Source organism: Phoenix dactylifera, chromosome 3 (assembly GCF_009389715.1).
Source record: "Phoenix dactylifera cultivar Barhee BC4 chromosome 3, palm_55x_up_171113_PBpolish2nd_filt_p, whole genome shotgun sequence".
Classification (NCBI taxonomy): domain Eukaryota; kingdom Viridiplantae; phylum Streptophyta; class Magnoliopsida; order Arecales; family Arecaceae; genus Phoenix; species Phoenix dactylifera.
This window is the reverse complement of record NC_052394.1, coordinates 22,659,233-22,671,694: the sequence shown is the minus strand read 5'-3', so window position 1 is coordinate 22,671,694 and position 12,462 is coordinate 22,659,233. Positions and strand designations below refer to the sequence as shown.

Genomic DNA, 12,462 nt, shown 5'->3' with positions numbered 1-12,462 from the left:
TTCTTATACCCGGAGACGGTTCGACCCGCACCTAATCCAATTGACGGAGCACAGCAGGGATGAGGAATAATACCGTGAAGAAGTTCGGAGGCGGGAGGCAGCCGACGGGCACGCCGTCCCTCGCCCGGTCATGCGTCGTCGTGGTCGTCTCCCTACTCGCCGGCGCTTCCGTGGTCCACAATATCTATAAGCCCGACCTGGTTTGTCCTCCTCTAGCGAGCCGCCTTTCGTCTTCGTGTATATGTCGATGCCCAAATCCTGTTCGATGAAATGCCACGACTAACATTTTTCTGGAATCGATGATATGCAGACGTTGCCGCCAGTGGAGAACAAGGGCGGAGAAACCAACAAGGACCGCTGAGAATGATTCGTCCAACAAAGCGGGAGCGTGAATTTGTAAGACATCAGTCTCTTCTTTTGGGCTTAAAGAAAAAATTTGCCGACTGAGTTGTAATTTGTAAGACATCAGTCTCTTCTTTTGGGCTCTGGTATTACTTTTTGTTGTAACGAACAATGGAAGGTCCATAGAATTACAGTCCATCTTAATTTACATAACAAAGAGCATGTACACCGCAACTTGAAACAAAAATAACAATACATGCGTGAGAGCCGGGTCTTCTTGTGAAACCATGAACTAAATAAGTAAATAAATAGAGGAAGCATCAAAAGGAAAAAGCCATTAACGAATCAAGAGAGGCTTTCTTGGCAACCACGCATGGTCTGAGCCTGTTAATGGTTGATAAGGGATGCGATAAGAGTTGCAACCAGAGCAGTGGGATCTCCGACTACCGCAGCCATGATTAAAGTGATTGCAACCTTCACCATCTTCGTAAACTTTGCAAGCTTCCCGGGCTTGCTTTCTTTCTTTTGGAGAACAATGTGGAGCTTCGAGTCTCTGCTTTCTATTGCAAGACTGTTCTCCGTCTTGGCTCTGCGCTCGAACTTGCCATCGCAGAGGTGCTGCTTCTCCCAATTCTCGAGCAGAATCTCCTTCACACAAGCCACATGGAGGTGACATTCCTCGCACGTCGACACATAGGACCAGCTTTTGGCACTCTTCCTCAACTCCTTCTTCCCACACCGGTGGCATCTCGAGGTCACCTCTCGATGGAGAACCAGCTTCGTCTCACCATCGTTTATAGTATGCGGGAGGAGCGCGCAGCTGGGGTGCAGGTCCCATCCTTCGGTGAAGCAATGGTAGACGTAGCCTTTGATGTCCCGACCGCATGCATCGCAAAATCGATCTGGCTTGCCGATTTCGAGGAAATGGAACAGACATCCTGGGAAGAAAGGATGGGTGAAGGTGTTCTCAGGGGAGGCGCAATCCTTGTGGAGATGGAAGTTGCATGACTCCTCGCATGTATACCGGGATCCAAATCCCAGTTCCTTGCACCCATCACAGTTGTAGGGTCTCTCCCTGTGCTCTAGCTTGAGCTTGTGATCAGGGTGGCTGGAGTGACTAATCTCCCCGTAGATCATGTCCTGTTCCGTCGATGTGTGCTTTTGTCTCCTTTGTGGTCGATGAACCCAGGTGATGGACGTTATCCAAAAAGAACTACCTGTCAATCAACTGAAGGGGAGCAGATGCACTTATAAGAACTAGCTTTTGCTAAACATGCAAATCGTACATGCACATCCACACATGCAATCTTACGATATGAATGGAGGATTATAGACGAGCATAAACAATCTTAAATTTAGGTTGCCCTGTGAGATTGCTTCCTCGGGTGCCAAGTTTATGGTGATCCTCGACAACCAAAAGCAGCATGCGAGGGGAAAAATTGGACACAGAGAAATTTTCACCATGGGAGAATAGTATTGAGGAAGAGGATGACCTTGGAACGATGGTAAGTTTGCTTCTTCTTAACCAGATTCTAAATACGAAAACAGTGTTCTTGTATGCAGGGGGAACCTCTCTAAATCTTGTAGTGGAAACTTGACAAGGAAAAAAAAAGGAAATAAGTAGGCCCTACGGCAATTGGCTGGGTCTAGAGGCAGGTTAGGAGGATAAGTATACGTCCTCTATTGCAGAATATTTAGAGACTGGCGAGAGAAAACATCTTCTTTATTGCAAGACATATTTTGCATGAGGTGAATGGAATTGCAGATAGAAAGATCTCTTTTTGTACTCGGATGATATGCTCTTTCCAAGAGCCTTTTGAGATATTTTACTTTTTGATTTTTTTCGATGTATATATACTAGGACGGTATGAATAACCGGTCTTAGCACTAAAAAAAAAAGAAGAAAAAAGCAGCCTTGCTGAAAACTTTCCATGCGCTGATGGCATGTCGCATGGTCCAAGGTGGTGCTTTTGTAATGGTTCTGATTATGGTCCAAGGATTCAATGAAGAAGCTACATAAATTGTGAGAGCTGTGTATTACAGTAGCACTAGCATCATGATTAGAAATAAACATATTTTGTCCATTGAAGGAAAATAAATCCAAGAATTGAAGGAAAAGTAATACCTTTGAGGATGATAAAACAGAAGACGGAAAAGGGATACAACAGTACTCTCTTTATCATAACTAACATCTCCATTTGTGATTGAACATGGAAGGCATTTATCTCTATATTTCAATTCCAAGCAGAAGCAACATATCTTCTTATATTCTTCAGCAAAGTATAATACAACCGATCAATTGCCGGCGAAGAAATCACATACCTTAGAGGCCTGGGCAGCCCGTAGTCTCTGAGGCTGGAAATCTCCGAGAAGATTCGTGGGCTGGAACATATCCTCTTAATGCGTGCTTAAAGAGATTAATGCCTTCAAGGTGAAGGCTTGGAAATCTCTCGGAGGTTATAGCGAGGTTGCTCCGCGTTAGCATCCGGTAGCGTCAGGTGGGACAATTAACAATTTGGTCGAGGTCAAGCATAACGCGTTCCCGAACCAGAGATAAGATAAGTAATGACTTAATTTTTTTTATCTTTTATTTTTTATGTTTTTATTTTTTATTCGAAATGATGACGAAAGGTGCTATTGTCATTACGGTGACGTTAGCAATGAGGTAAGATAGTTATTTTTTTATATTATTATATTAATGATGAAACAGAAAAAAATTTAGCCAAGCAGTGCGACGCCCGTTTCCTGTTTGATGAAATGCCAGAACTAATATTTCTTCCGGCGGTGCCGCCGGTGGACAAGGGTGAGGGAGCCAGCAAGGGCCGGCTGGAGGATGAAGAGCTGCGATTTGAAAATTGGTTTATTTGTCAGTAATTTTGGCGCATGAGTCTCTTCCAGACATTCGATTTTATTTCTTAGTTATGGAGTAATTGTAATGTAATAATTGAAAAGATCACACGGCATATGGTGGAATTGTAGATTCCATATTATTTTGCGCTACGCTCACAGTAGCATGCAACAAATTAGACAGCATGCGCGGAAGCCAAGTCTTATTACAAACATCAAAAAAAAAGGGAGAAAGAAACATCAAAATTTGAAGTTCAGAAGAGACTGTCTTTGTGACTGAATACTGCCGCAGACACCAAAGCAAATCCCCCCCCCCCCCCCCCCCCCCCCCCACCCCACCACAAAAAAATAAAAAAAAAAATAAAAAAAAATCAATGTGCAATGAGGGATGCAATCAGACCTGCAACCAGAGCTGTGGGGTCTCCAACTACTGCAGCCATGATAAAAGTAATTGCGATCTTCGCTATTTTTTTGAACTTTGCAAACTTCCCCGACTTGCTCCTTTTCTTCTCAAGAACAATTTGGAGCTTAGGCGCTGTGCTCTTCAGTACTAGACTGTCCTTCGTCTCTGCTTTGACCTCTCTCCTGCCATCACCAAGGTGCTCATTCTCCCAGTTCTCAAGTAGGATCTCCTTCACACAGGCCACATGGAGATGGCACTCCTTGCATGTCGATACATAAGACCAGCTTCGGGCTCCCTTCCTGAGCTCTTTCTTCCGACATCGGCAGCATTTTGACGATACCTTCCGGTGGAGGACCAGCTTTACTTCAGCCTCCTCCATGACATGTGGAAGGGATGCACAGCTTGGATGCAGGTCCCATTTTTTATCAAAGCAATGGTAGACAAAGCCTTTGATGTCCCTTCCACATGCATCACAGAATCGATCTGGCTCGCCTGATTGGAGGAAATGGAAGGAGCATCCCGGGAAGAAAGGATGGGTGATGATGTCCTCAGGGGTGGCACAGTCCTTGTGGAGATGAAAGTTGCATGACTTTTCTTCGCATGTATATCGAGAGTTGAATCCCAGTTCCCCACAGCCATTGCAAGTGTAAGGTGTCTCCTCCTGCTCTAGCTTGAGGACATGGTCCGGGTGCATGGGGTGAATTATGTTACCGTAGATCGTCATCTGATCGACGTCTCCTGGTGGTTGAAGCTAATCACAAGTGACTTTGCTATCTGTTAAAAAAAAAAACAAACAAGAGCAAACAAATTAGCGTCCACGCAACCTTTTATGGTGTCGGTCAAAGGGATGCCACACAATCGCACAAGCTTCCCAATCTGACTTCAAGGAGTGGTCCCATGATTTCTTGGTTGCAAAGCTATGATTTAAGACCTAGACTTGGTTGACCCTTGATCAACTACCAAGTTCTGAGTGTTATTTATAATGATGCGTGACTGATAAGAGTTGAAGTATGGTATTCATTTGTTATGATGCATCCGTATGTGTCAAAGTAGTTGGATGAAAGTACAGAGAAGAAGATAAGTTTCTTGAATAATGCTTGATGCACCTACTCTCGGCGCAGAAAGTTACAGTACAGTTGATGTGTATCTTTCCCTCTTGTAAAAAGAGGAAAATAGATGCGCTATACATGAGGTGTATAGGTCCAAATACATATACATACATACATACATACATACATGCATATGTATGTATGTATATAGTATTGCATCTGTCTTGGTGGGCTAATGGAAAACAGTAACATGTGATGATCATAAGTTGCCGAATATTCTTGTGTCAGCTTTGATCAGAAACGCATAGTTGCTATAATCTAGGAGGGACGTAAGAAGTTTTGCTGAATTGTGGGAACATTTTTTGATTGCTATTATGATGATCACAAGTGAGCATATCCACGCCATAATTTGTAGTAGGATGGTACTTCAAGCGAAGCATGTGTTTAGAGAGGCTAATAGGGCTGCAGATTGGGTGGCTTCTTTTGTTGTTAACCATTCGAAGATCACCTCTGGATGGGAGAAGCAGAGTTACCCAGGGCTATCTGAAATGTATTGTTTTTTGATTTTTTTAGTTGTATTCGTATATGTATGATACATCTATTTTTAGCCCAAAAAAAAAGAAAAAAAAAGAAAAAAGAAAAAAATTGAAACCATAAAAGAAAATGAATTCTTTTGATGAGGATATAAAAAGGAAAGAAACTTTGGGATGGCTGCTCAGTGAACATCGAATGTCCCTCTAGCCCACCAATTCCAAGTTTGACAACAATTTTTGCAAGTTACACTTGCATAAAAAAGTTTCTTTGCTTTTACCATGGCTGACATAATCACATGAATGAATCAAATGAAAAGAAAAGCATCATATCCATATTTCAATCTCAAGTATATGGTATATTTGCTCTGCAATCAACCAATTTAATTTGCTAGATATATGTTTAAGATAACACAACTAAATACTGATTACAAAATCGCATACCTTGAATTCCAGCTCCTGAAAGCTCTGAGGACGTAGAAGATATTAAAGACATACCCACCGCTTATATCTTAGCTTCAATCATTTGCTCTCTATTTATAGACACTAGAAGACCGGTTGCCTCTTTCGTAATTTGCAGACCGGTTTCTTCGGGTGCAGGCATAGAAATTTCCAGAAGTCACAACACGCTTACTTGGCGCCAAAGTAGTGCCGACGCCATTCAGTTCATTCTACTAGCAAAATTAGATTGAACTTTCCTTGCCTTTGCGTGGTCAGCGCCGAGATTTAGTTATTTAACCGCCGTGGTGACCCACCAAAGACTTGTGTGATGGAGAGCTGGTCTCTAAAGTTTGATTCTTGAACCCTAGGGCACCTTAACTATAGTTGAAATATATTATACTAGGTTTTTAAAATAACATTTTTGATTTATTGGTTACTCTTTTACTACCGATTGCTATGTAACAAGCGTGGCAACTGTAGCTTAACTTTATCATTGCTCATCTTAATTCAACAAAATTTATAAAAACAAGTTATCTTCTTGGTTGGAAATAATTATTTCTATTTGATGAATGGCAGTGGAATCTTTGTTTTATTTTTGTTACAGGGAAGGAGGCATCCAGTTCGGTTGCTCCATCACTAGAGAATGTAACTGCCCTGTCTGAAAAGTAGTCCATTACATCCATTGTTGTCTTCCTAAAGTGCCTATGTCCGGCTAAGCGAGGAAATGGGGAATCAGATGGATTGAACCTTCTTGAGTTTCGTATATCGAGTTTCTCTTCTAAGAGTAAATTAAAAAAATTCCTCAGAGGTTTTTGTTTATTATACCTACATCCTATAGCTGGTAAAATCTTCGATTACACCTAGTTAAATTAACGACATGAGTAAATCCGATGATCTCATATGAAAAGTCAAAATTGTCCTAGAATGAGGAGGAGGATACATGTGTTTTCTTATATTCTTGGTGGCCGTTATATCTGGTAAGATTATTTTAGTCATTATAGATTTTTTTCTAATGTGGCATTTAGGTCCCGTTTAAAGTTAATAGTTTTGCTAATGTTATATTAAGTTATAGCTTATAGTGTTGGATAAAATAAATTTTAGAGGGATAAGCATAGATTTTTTATATTATTGGAGGTAAGCGTAATTTATCTTTATTCTCAAAAAAAAAATTTGTAATTTATTTTTTTTATTATTATCCATTATTTATAGTAGCTACCACTACATTATTATTTTATCTCTAAATAAACCTCAACTAAAACCAGCGTTGGACAGAAAACTAGAGTACACTAAAGGGATGCAAAAGGGTCACGTAAACCTAATCTGATCTGGTTTTATTCATATGATGCATAATCTAAAGCCATGCATTGCATTAGGACTGGTCTTCATTTAAGTTATATGCTTTTAACCAGGCATGTTAAGATCTCAACTAATGAACTAAGTCGTATGAGCGGGTTCTAGCCCTGCTGATTCCTGAGGGAGAGACGACGGATAGGAGAGTGTGGAGCAGAACCGAAAGGACGACGGTGAGCGCCCGAGACCTCTCGAGGATGGTTGGGGGGCCCTCGGCTCAGCAGATTGATGGTGGCTGAGTATAGAGGATGCACATCCACCCCCGTATTGCTCTGTTCCTCTGGAAGATGGCTTGGGAGTATTTACCTACCAGAGGTGTGCTGGCACAGCGGGGAGTGAGGATTCCTGCTATCTGCGTGACGTGCACAGCAGAGGAGGAGTCCATCTACCATGCTCTCTTCGGGTGTCTGCGGCCAGTCAGATATGGATAAGTGCTTCAGATCACCCCAACCAGTGGCAGATGTGGGTATCCACCGAGGTATTCCTGCGGTTTCTAGAGGCCTTGGCTTGGGGCGTCTGGATGTGAGGACAGAAGAACTCGTGCTGCCTACTTAGTCTATTATTGCTGGCTGGATAGGAATGCCCGAGTCTTCGAGGGCGGCGGCCTTCACTTGAGGGTGGTGGCGGCCCAAGTGCTACTGCATGTGGCGGAGATATCAGGCATCATCGAGGCATCACCTACCGAGTTAGCTAGGGACATTTGGGGCCTCCATTCTGCTCTTGCAGTGTTCAGGACTGTGCTCGTCTCCTGGGTGCCTCCACTCTCTAGTTGTCTTAAGATGAACTTCTATGGTATTGTCGTTGAAAACGGACGAGGCGGAGGTATGGAATTCGTCATCAGGAACCATGACGCCAGACTGGTAGTTGCAGGGGTTGACGGATCTTCGACTCGTCAGTGGTGTGCGCCGAGCTTCAAGCTGCTTGGGAGGGTATCTCCTTTGCAAGGCGGATACTAGATACAGACCACCTCCTTCTCGAGGGAGACTTCGCCACGGTGATCGAATGGATCCAGGGTCGAGGTCACTTAGTCGAGGATTGGCTGCTGCTCCACGATATTCGTAGATTATTGGGGCAGTGCGCCTCCCATCAAGCTATGCACGTATACCGGTAGACGAACTGTGCGGCAGACTGAGTGGCTTCCTTTGCGGCTCACCACTCTGGAGGCTTTACCTGGGCAGACCAGGGCCAGTACCATAGCTCTTATATAGTATTTTGCTTTATGATTTTATTGGTTGCATTGACATCCGCCGTATGTGAGCCGCCGATGTAAAAAAAAAAAGAAAAAAATATTTTATTAATAAATTAAGCTAAAAAAAAATTTTCTATCTCACCTCATAAAAAAGGACACCTCTTATTCTCTCCATCTCTCTCTCTTCCCATGCTACACCAAACGAGACACCAAAGTTTCCTTTAAATAGAGTGTCTCATGGTCCATGGATATTTGATTTCTATTTAAATTTAAAAACTAATGCCTATTAAAAAATAAATTTTGATAATCACTAAAGGACAAAAATAATTATTTTAGAAGAAATAATTAAATAAAATAAAGAATATTTATTCTAAGTGAGATAACCAAATAGAACAAAACTTGAAGTAGAATCGAGCAATGATTCTCGACACCTAATAGTCAAATCTTTGAGCTTTTCAACTAGAAAAAACTCATGGCCCTTGGGACCTTCTATTCTAGATTCATGCTTGGTAGGGACGGACAGGTTTCGTCCATTTTGTATGGTTGGTCGGTCCAATGTGTAAACTGCCCGGAACAAACCGGTGCCTCATTAAACGCAGGTAGTAGTTTGTTCAGGAAAGAGAGTGGTCAGTTTCAGAGCAAATGTAACTATCAATCAAATGCGGATTGGATGGCCGCCTATATAGCCAGCCATACGGTAGTACCATATGGGATGGAGATGGAGAGCTACCTCGGACATTTCGAGATATTCTATTTTCTGACTTTATTGGGTGTACTTATACTTGTCAGATATGAATCGTCCGTCCTAGTAGCAAAAAAAAATAGAAAAAAAGAAGAAGAAAGAAAGAAGCAAGCAAGAACAATTTACCTTTTCAATTGGAAAATAAATCTAAAATAAAAACAATAACTGAATAAGGGAGTCTTCATCAAGGACAAACATCAACATTGGCATCCTCTACTCTCCTATTAACAACTGGATCAATTCGTAGACCGGGTGTTCGGACAGCAAAAATTAGAAAAATATACTAAAAGTAAAAAAATATAGATTTTAAAAATATTTTTAAATTCATTTACATAAAAAATAGTGTAGAAATGACAAAAATAATAAATTATAGGAAGAGAAACATTGTTCACATATAAAAATAATACATAGTATCATAACACATAAAAAAAATCTTAAATTACTACAAATAATCCACGAATAAATTAACTGGGGAATAATGATTTGGTCAAGAGAAAATGTGAGAATAATTCGAGAATCTTTTAATAATTCTCCAAATATTGTAATTATTCTAGTTGACTAAGAAAAGCCCAGCCCTACTTAAGGAGGCACTCAGCTAGCTTGGACGGGCCAACAGTCTTTTCCCAGGACTGGTTTGGGGCCTAATTTGACATGATGGGCTTGAAAGGAGTTCATCATTTCAGTCCTCTAGGTTCCCAACCATTATAATTGTCTTGATGTCTAAAATGAAAAAAGGTGGCAAAAACTAGGAAAACCGGAAGAAAAATCATGGATTTTTATTTGATAATACGAATGTTAATTTTAAATATACTATTTTCGTTACAAGTATAAAGAGAAATTAATTAAAAAAAAGTTCTAAATATGTTTGCGTAAGTTACGACAAAAAAGATGATACAAGTAAACTTACATCAAGATTAGTAAGCATAACCCTTGCTTGACCCAAGTTGTGATTGAGCTGATATAACAGAATGGTCTAAGTGCATATTAAGAAATAACATACCTGTATGTAATGTAACTTCTTCGATGGTTCTTAGATGGTATAGATGGGGCTCTTTCATTTTCTAGTAGTAGACTAATTCCTACAGGCAGCATTGATTTCTTAGACCAAAAGATGTGAGATAGATAGATCAAAGAAGTTTCGTTTTGTTATTCCGCATAGCACGCTAGAAAAACTTAAATTACCTGCCATTTATATGATAAACGAAGGAGATTGATTTTTTTTTTTTTTTGCCTTGGTGATTATTGTTATTACTGATACTGCTACCGCCAAAACCATTATTGTTATATTTTTCTAGCAAGATGATTATTATTATTATTATTGCTATTATTTCCGTTACTAAAAATAGTATTATTTTTGAATAGTTGGGAAAAAAGTTTGGATGGTTTAGTTATATGGACTTTAGGTCAACATCAGCCGATTGGTACCCGATCTCTCCATAGGAGAGGTTTCAATCTCAAACCTTATTGTTGGTGAATAACTACTACGCTTACCAAAATTAATTGGTCATAGACTTTAGCATCATTTGAAATGAGATACAGCATCTTTTCCTAGAAAAAATACTATATAGACCTAGCACTTATTGCATATCAATTGCCTCTAGAAGAGCATACCAGAAACCTCAATAGAATTTTCCCCTAGACATCTTCATGTTGGAGATGCGCTAATGGCTTAGTTAATTCTTGCCAGTTCATCTTAGGCCATTGTATCTCATGGCATGTTTCCTAATAACATGAGATGCATGTCCTTTCGAAACATGTCGAAGAAACAATAACATGTAACGTCCATATGATATAGACAATAGACTTTTGTATCCTCCTTAAACCACATAACACATCACATGCAAAGATTAGGACTAAATCTACAAAACTAGAAACGTTTTGCATCTAAACAAACTTGGCTTGCTGCTTTTCTATCTAGAGGTTCTACTTCGGTAATCGAAGTGAAGAAATATTAAGCACAATGAGTGGTTAAGGTAATTGGTGTTCGGGTAATTATGGAGTCATAGACTTGCTCAACGGTGGTCCATGGATGGACACAAATTGTTGTTTTCCTCTACCACATTAATTAGCAAAGAAGATGGTGGGTTTGCAGTCCCTTTCTTCTTGACATATGGTAGTCAAAAAGAAGACCTAAAATTAGTGCTTGTATGGAACCAAGAATGAGGTATGCTTCTTTGTCATGTTGCAGGTGGCTAATTATTTTCCTAACACCACCAAACCGCAACAAGTGCTGCATTTTGGCAACGTGGATTAGGTCTTGGCCTCTTCGTTCACCAGGATGCAGTAGTAAGTGAAACTACCTTCTCTATGGATACAAAACGTAGACTATTTTACAAACCTAAACTACTTAAACGGTCGCATCAACTAGCATCACTAAAACGTAGAATCAAGTAAGTCAAAATTGTTAGCCCCATGCACCTGAAATGTAATGCACTTACCCTGATGACAAAGTTTATATCAAAATTTTATAATTTTACCTAATTTATTTAGTTACACTAACCAATGAACAATCACAAGGCTTTTCTGATCATGAGTTTAACCATTTTTCTGAATATTCTTTCAGGACCTTTCTCATTGTTCCATTTCTACTGCAAATCTCTATAAATCATAGTTTGAAATATATAATCTGCTATCACGTTATAATGCCCCCTACCGAAACCACTATGGAATGTTATTGCATTTATAACGGCTATCTTTTTCTCAAAAGCAATTTTTTAAATTTTAATTTATTACTAAAATAATTACTGAAATAATGGCTTCTATAGCAGTATTATAACGGGAAATATCCAGCAATAATGGAAAGTAATTGTATTTTCGATCGTATAATCAATTTTGAAGATAATTTTGAGATAAAATTTTTGAAACCTGAAATGATATTTCTTTTACTGAAAACGAAAATATAAGAGAAAATGATGGCCGCTACAAGTTATGATGGGCTGTTCGTTATGTTTTCATATTATTTATCTCAACAATATAATAGAAGGTGGCCAAAACTATTATAACAACTGTTATAATAATTACAGTTCCCGTTATCTGAATCCACGATATAAATAGGAGATCTTGTTCATGAATAGCGGACAGGTAAACTGATTTTATCAATATTTTTCTTTTCCCCGTAATATTGGTGGAAATGCGATATAACTTCTCTCCCGTGCAACCATGATTTCACCAAGAATTGAAAACTGAAATTATTGCATGAATAATGGACAAGTAAACTGATTTTATCAATATTTTTCTTTTCTTCGTAATTTTGGTGGAAATGCTGATATAACGTCTCTCCAATAAAAACATGATTTTACCAAGAATTGAAAATTGATATTATTTCATTTAAAATGTCATGGACTGTCATGTATTCAAGTTAGATCAGTTCTCAGCATAATAATGCAGCTTTCAAAACTAGTTAATGAAGGAAAAAAAAACACTCTATATATGAAAGTGTTAAAACAGGTGCATTTGTCTTTGGTTTTCATGTGTTATGCTCTCCTTATCAGCCATGTTTTTCATGCAGTGTATGACCTAGAAAGCAATGCGGCTGGAAGGGATGAGTCTGAAGACACGCCCAAGTCAGC

The 12,462-nt window shown here is 39.6% G+C and overlaps 3 protein-coding genes across 3 annotated transcripts; 1 reads left to right on the top strand and 2 right to left on the bottom strand.

The window, feature by feature from the left end:
* On the top strand, nt 1-559 carry LOC103716508 (protein brawnin-like). Its single transcript, XM_008804533.4, has 2 exons — nt 1-200; nt 311-559. The coding sequence occupies exons 1-2, from the start codon at nt 60-62 to the stop codon at nt 359-361; spliced, it is 192 nt and encodes a 63-aa protein (XP_008802755.1). The 5' UTR covers nt 1-59; the 3' UTR covers nt 362-559.
* LOC103716509 lies at nt 455-3,488 on the bottom strand. The gene is made up of 2 exons (XM_008804534.4): nt 2,665-3,488; nt 455-1,570 (listed from the first exon to the last, which is right to left on the bottom strand). Exon 2 carries the CDS (start codon nt 1,477-1,479, stop codon nt 730-732), a length of 750 nt encoding a protein of 249 aa, XP_008802756.2. The 5' UTR covers nt 1,480-1,570; nt 2,665-3,488; the 3' UTR covers nt 455-729.
* Nucleotides 3,489-3,550: 62 nt separating this feature from the next.
* LOC103716510 lies at nt 3,551-5,676 on the bottom strand. The gene is made up of 2 exons (XM_008804535.4): nt 5,616-5,676; nt 3,551-4,366 (listed from the first exon to the last, which is right to left on the bottom strand). The coding sequence occupies exon 2, from the start codon at nt 4,314-4,316 to the stop codon at nt 3,561-3,563; it is 756 nt and encodes a 251-aa protein (XP_008802757.2). The 5' UTR covers nt 4,317-4,366; nt 5,616-5,676; the 3' UTR covers nt 3,551-3,560.
* Between the last annotated feature and the right edge of the window lie 6,786 nt (nt 5,677-12,462).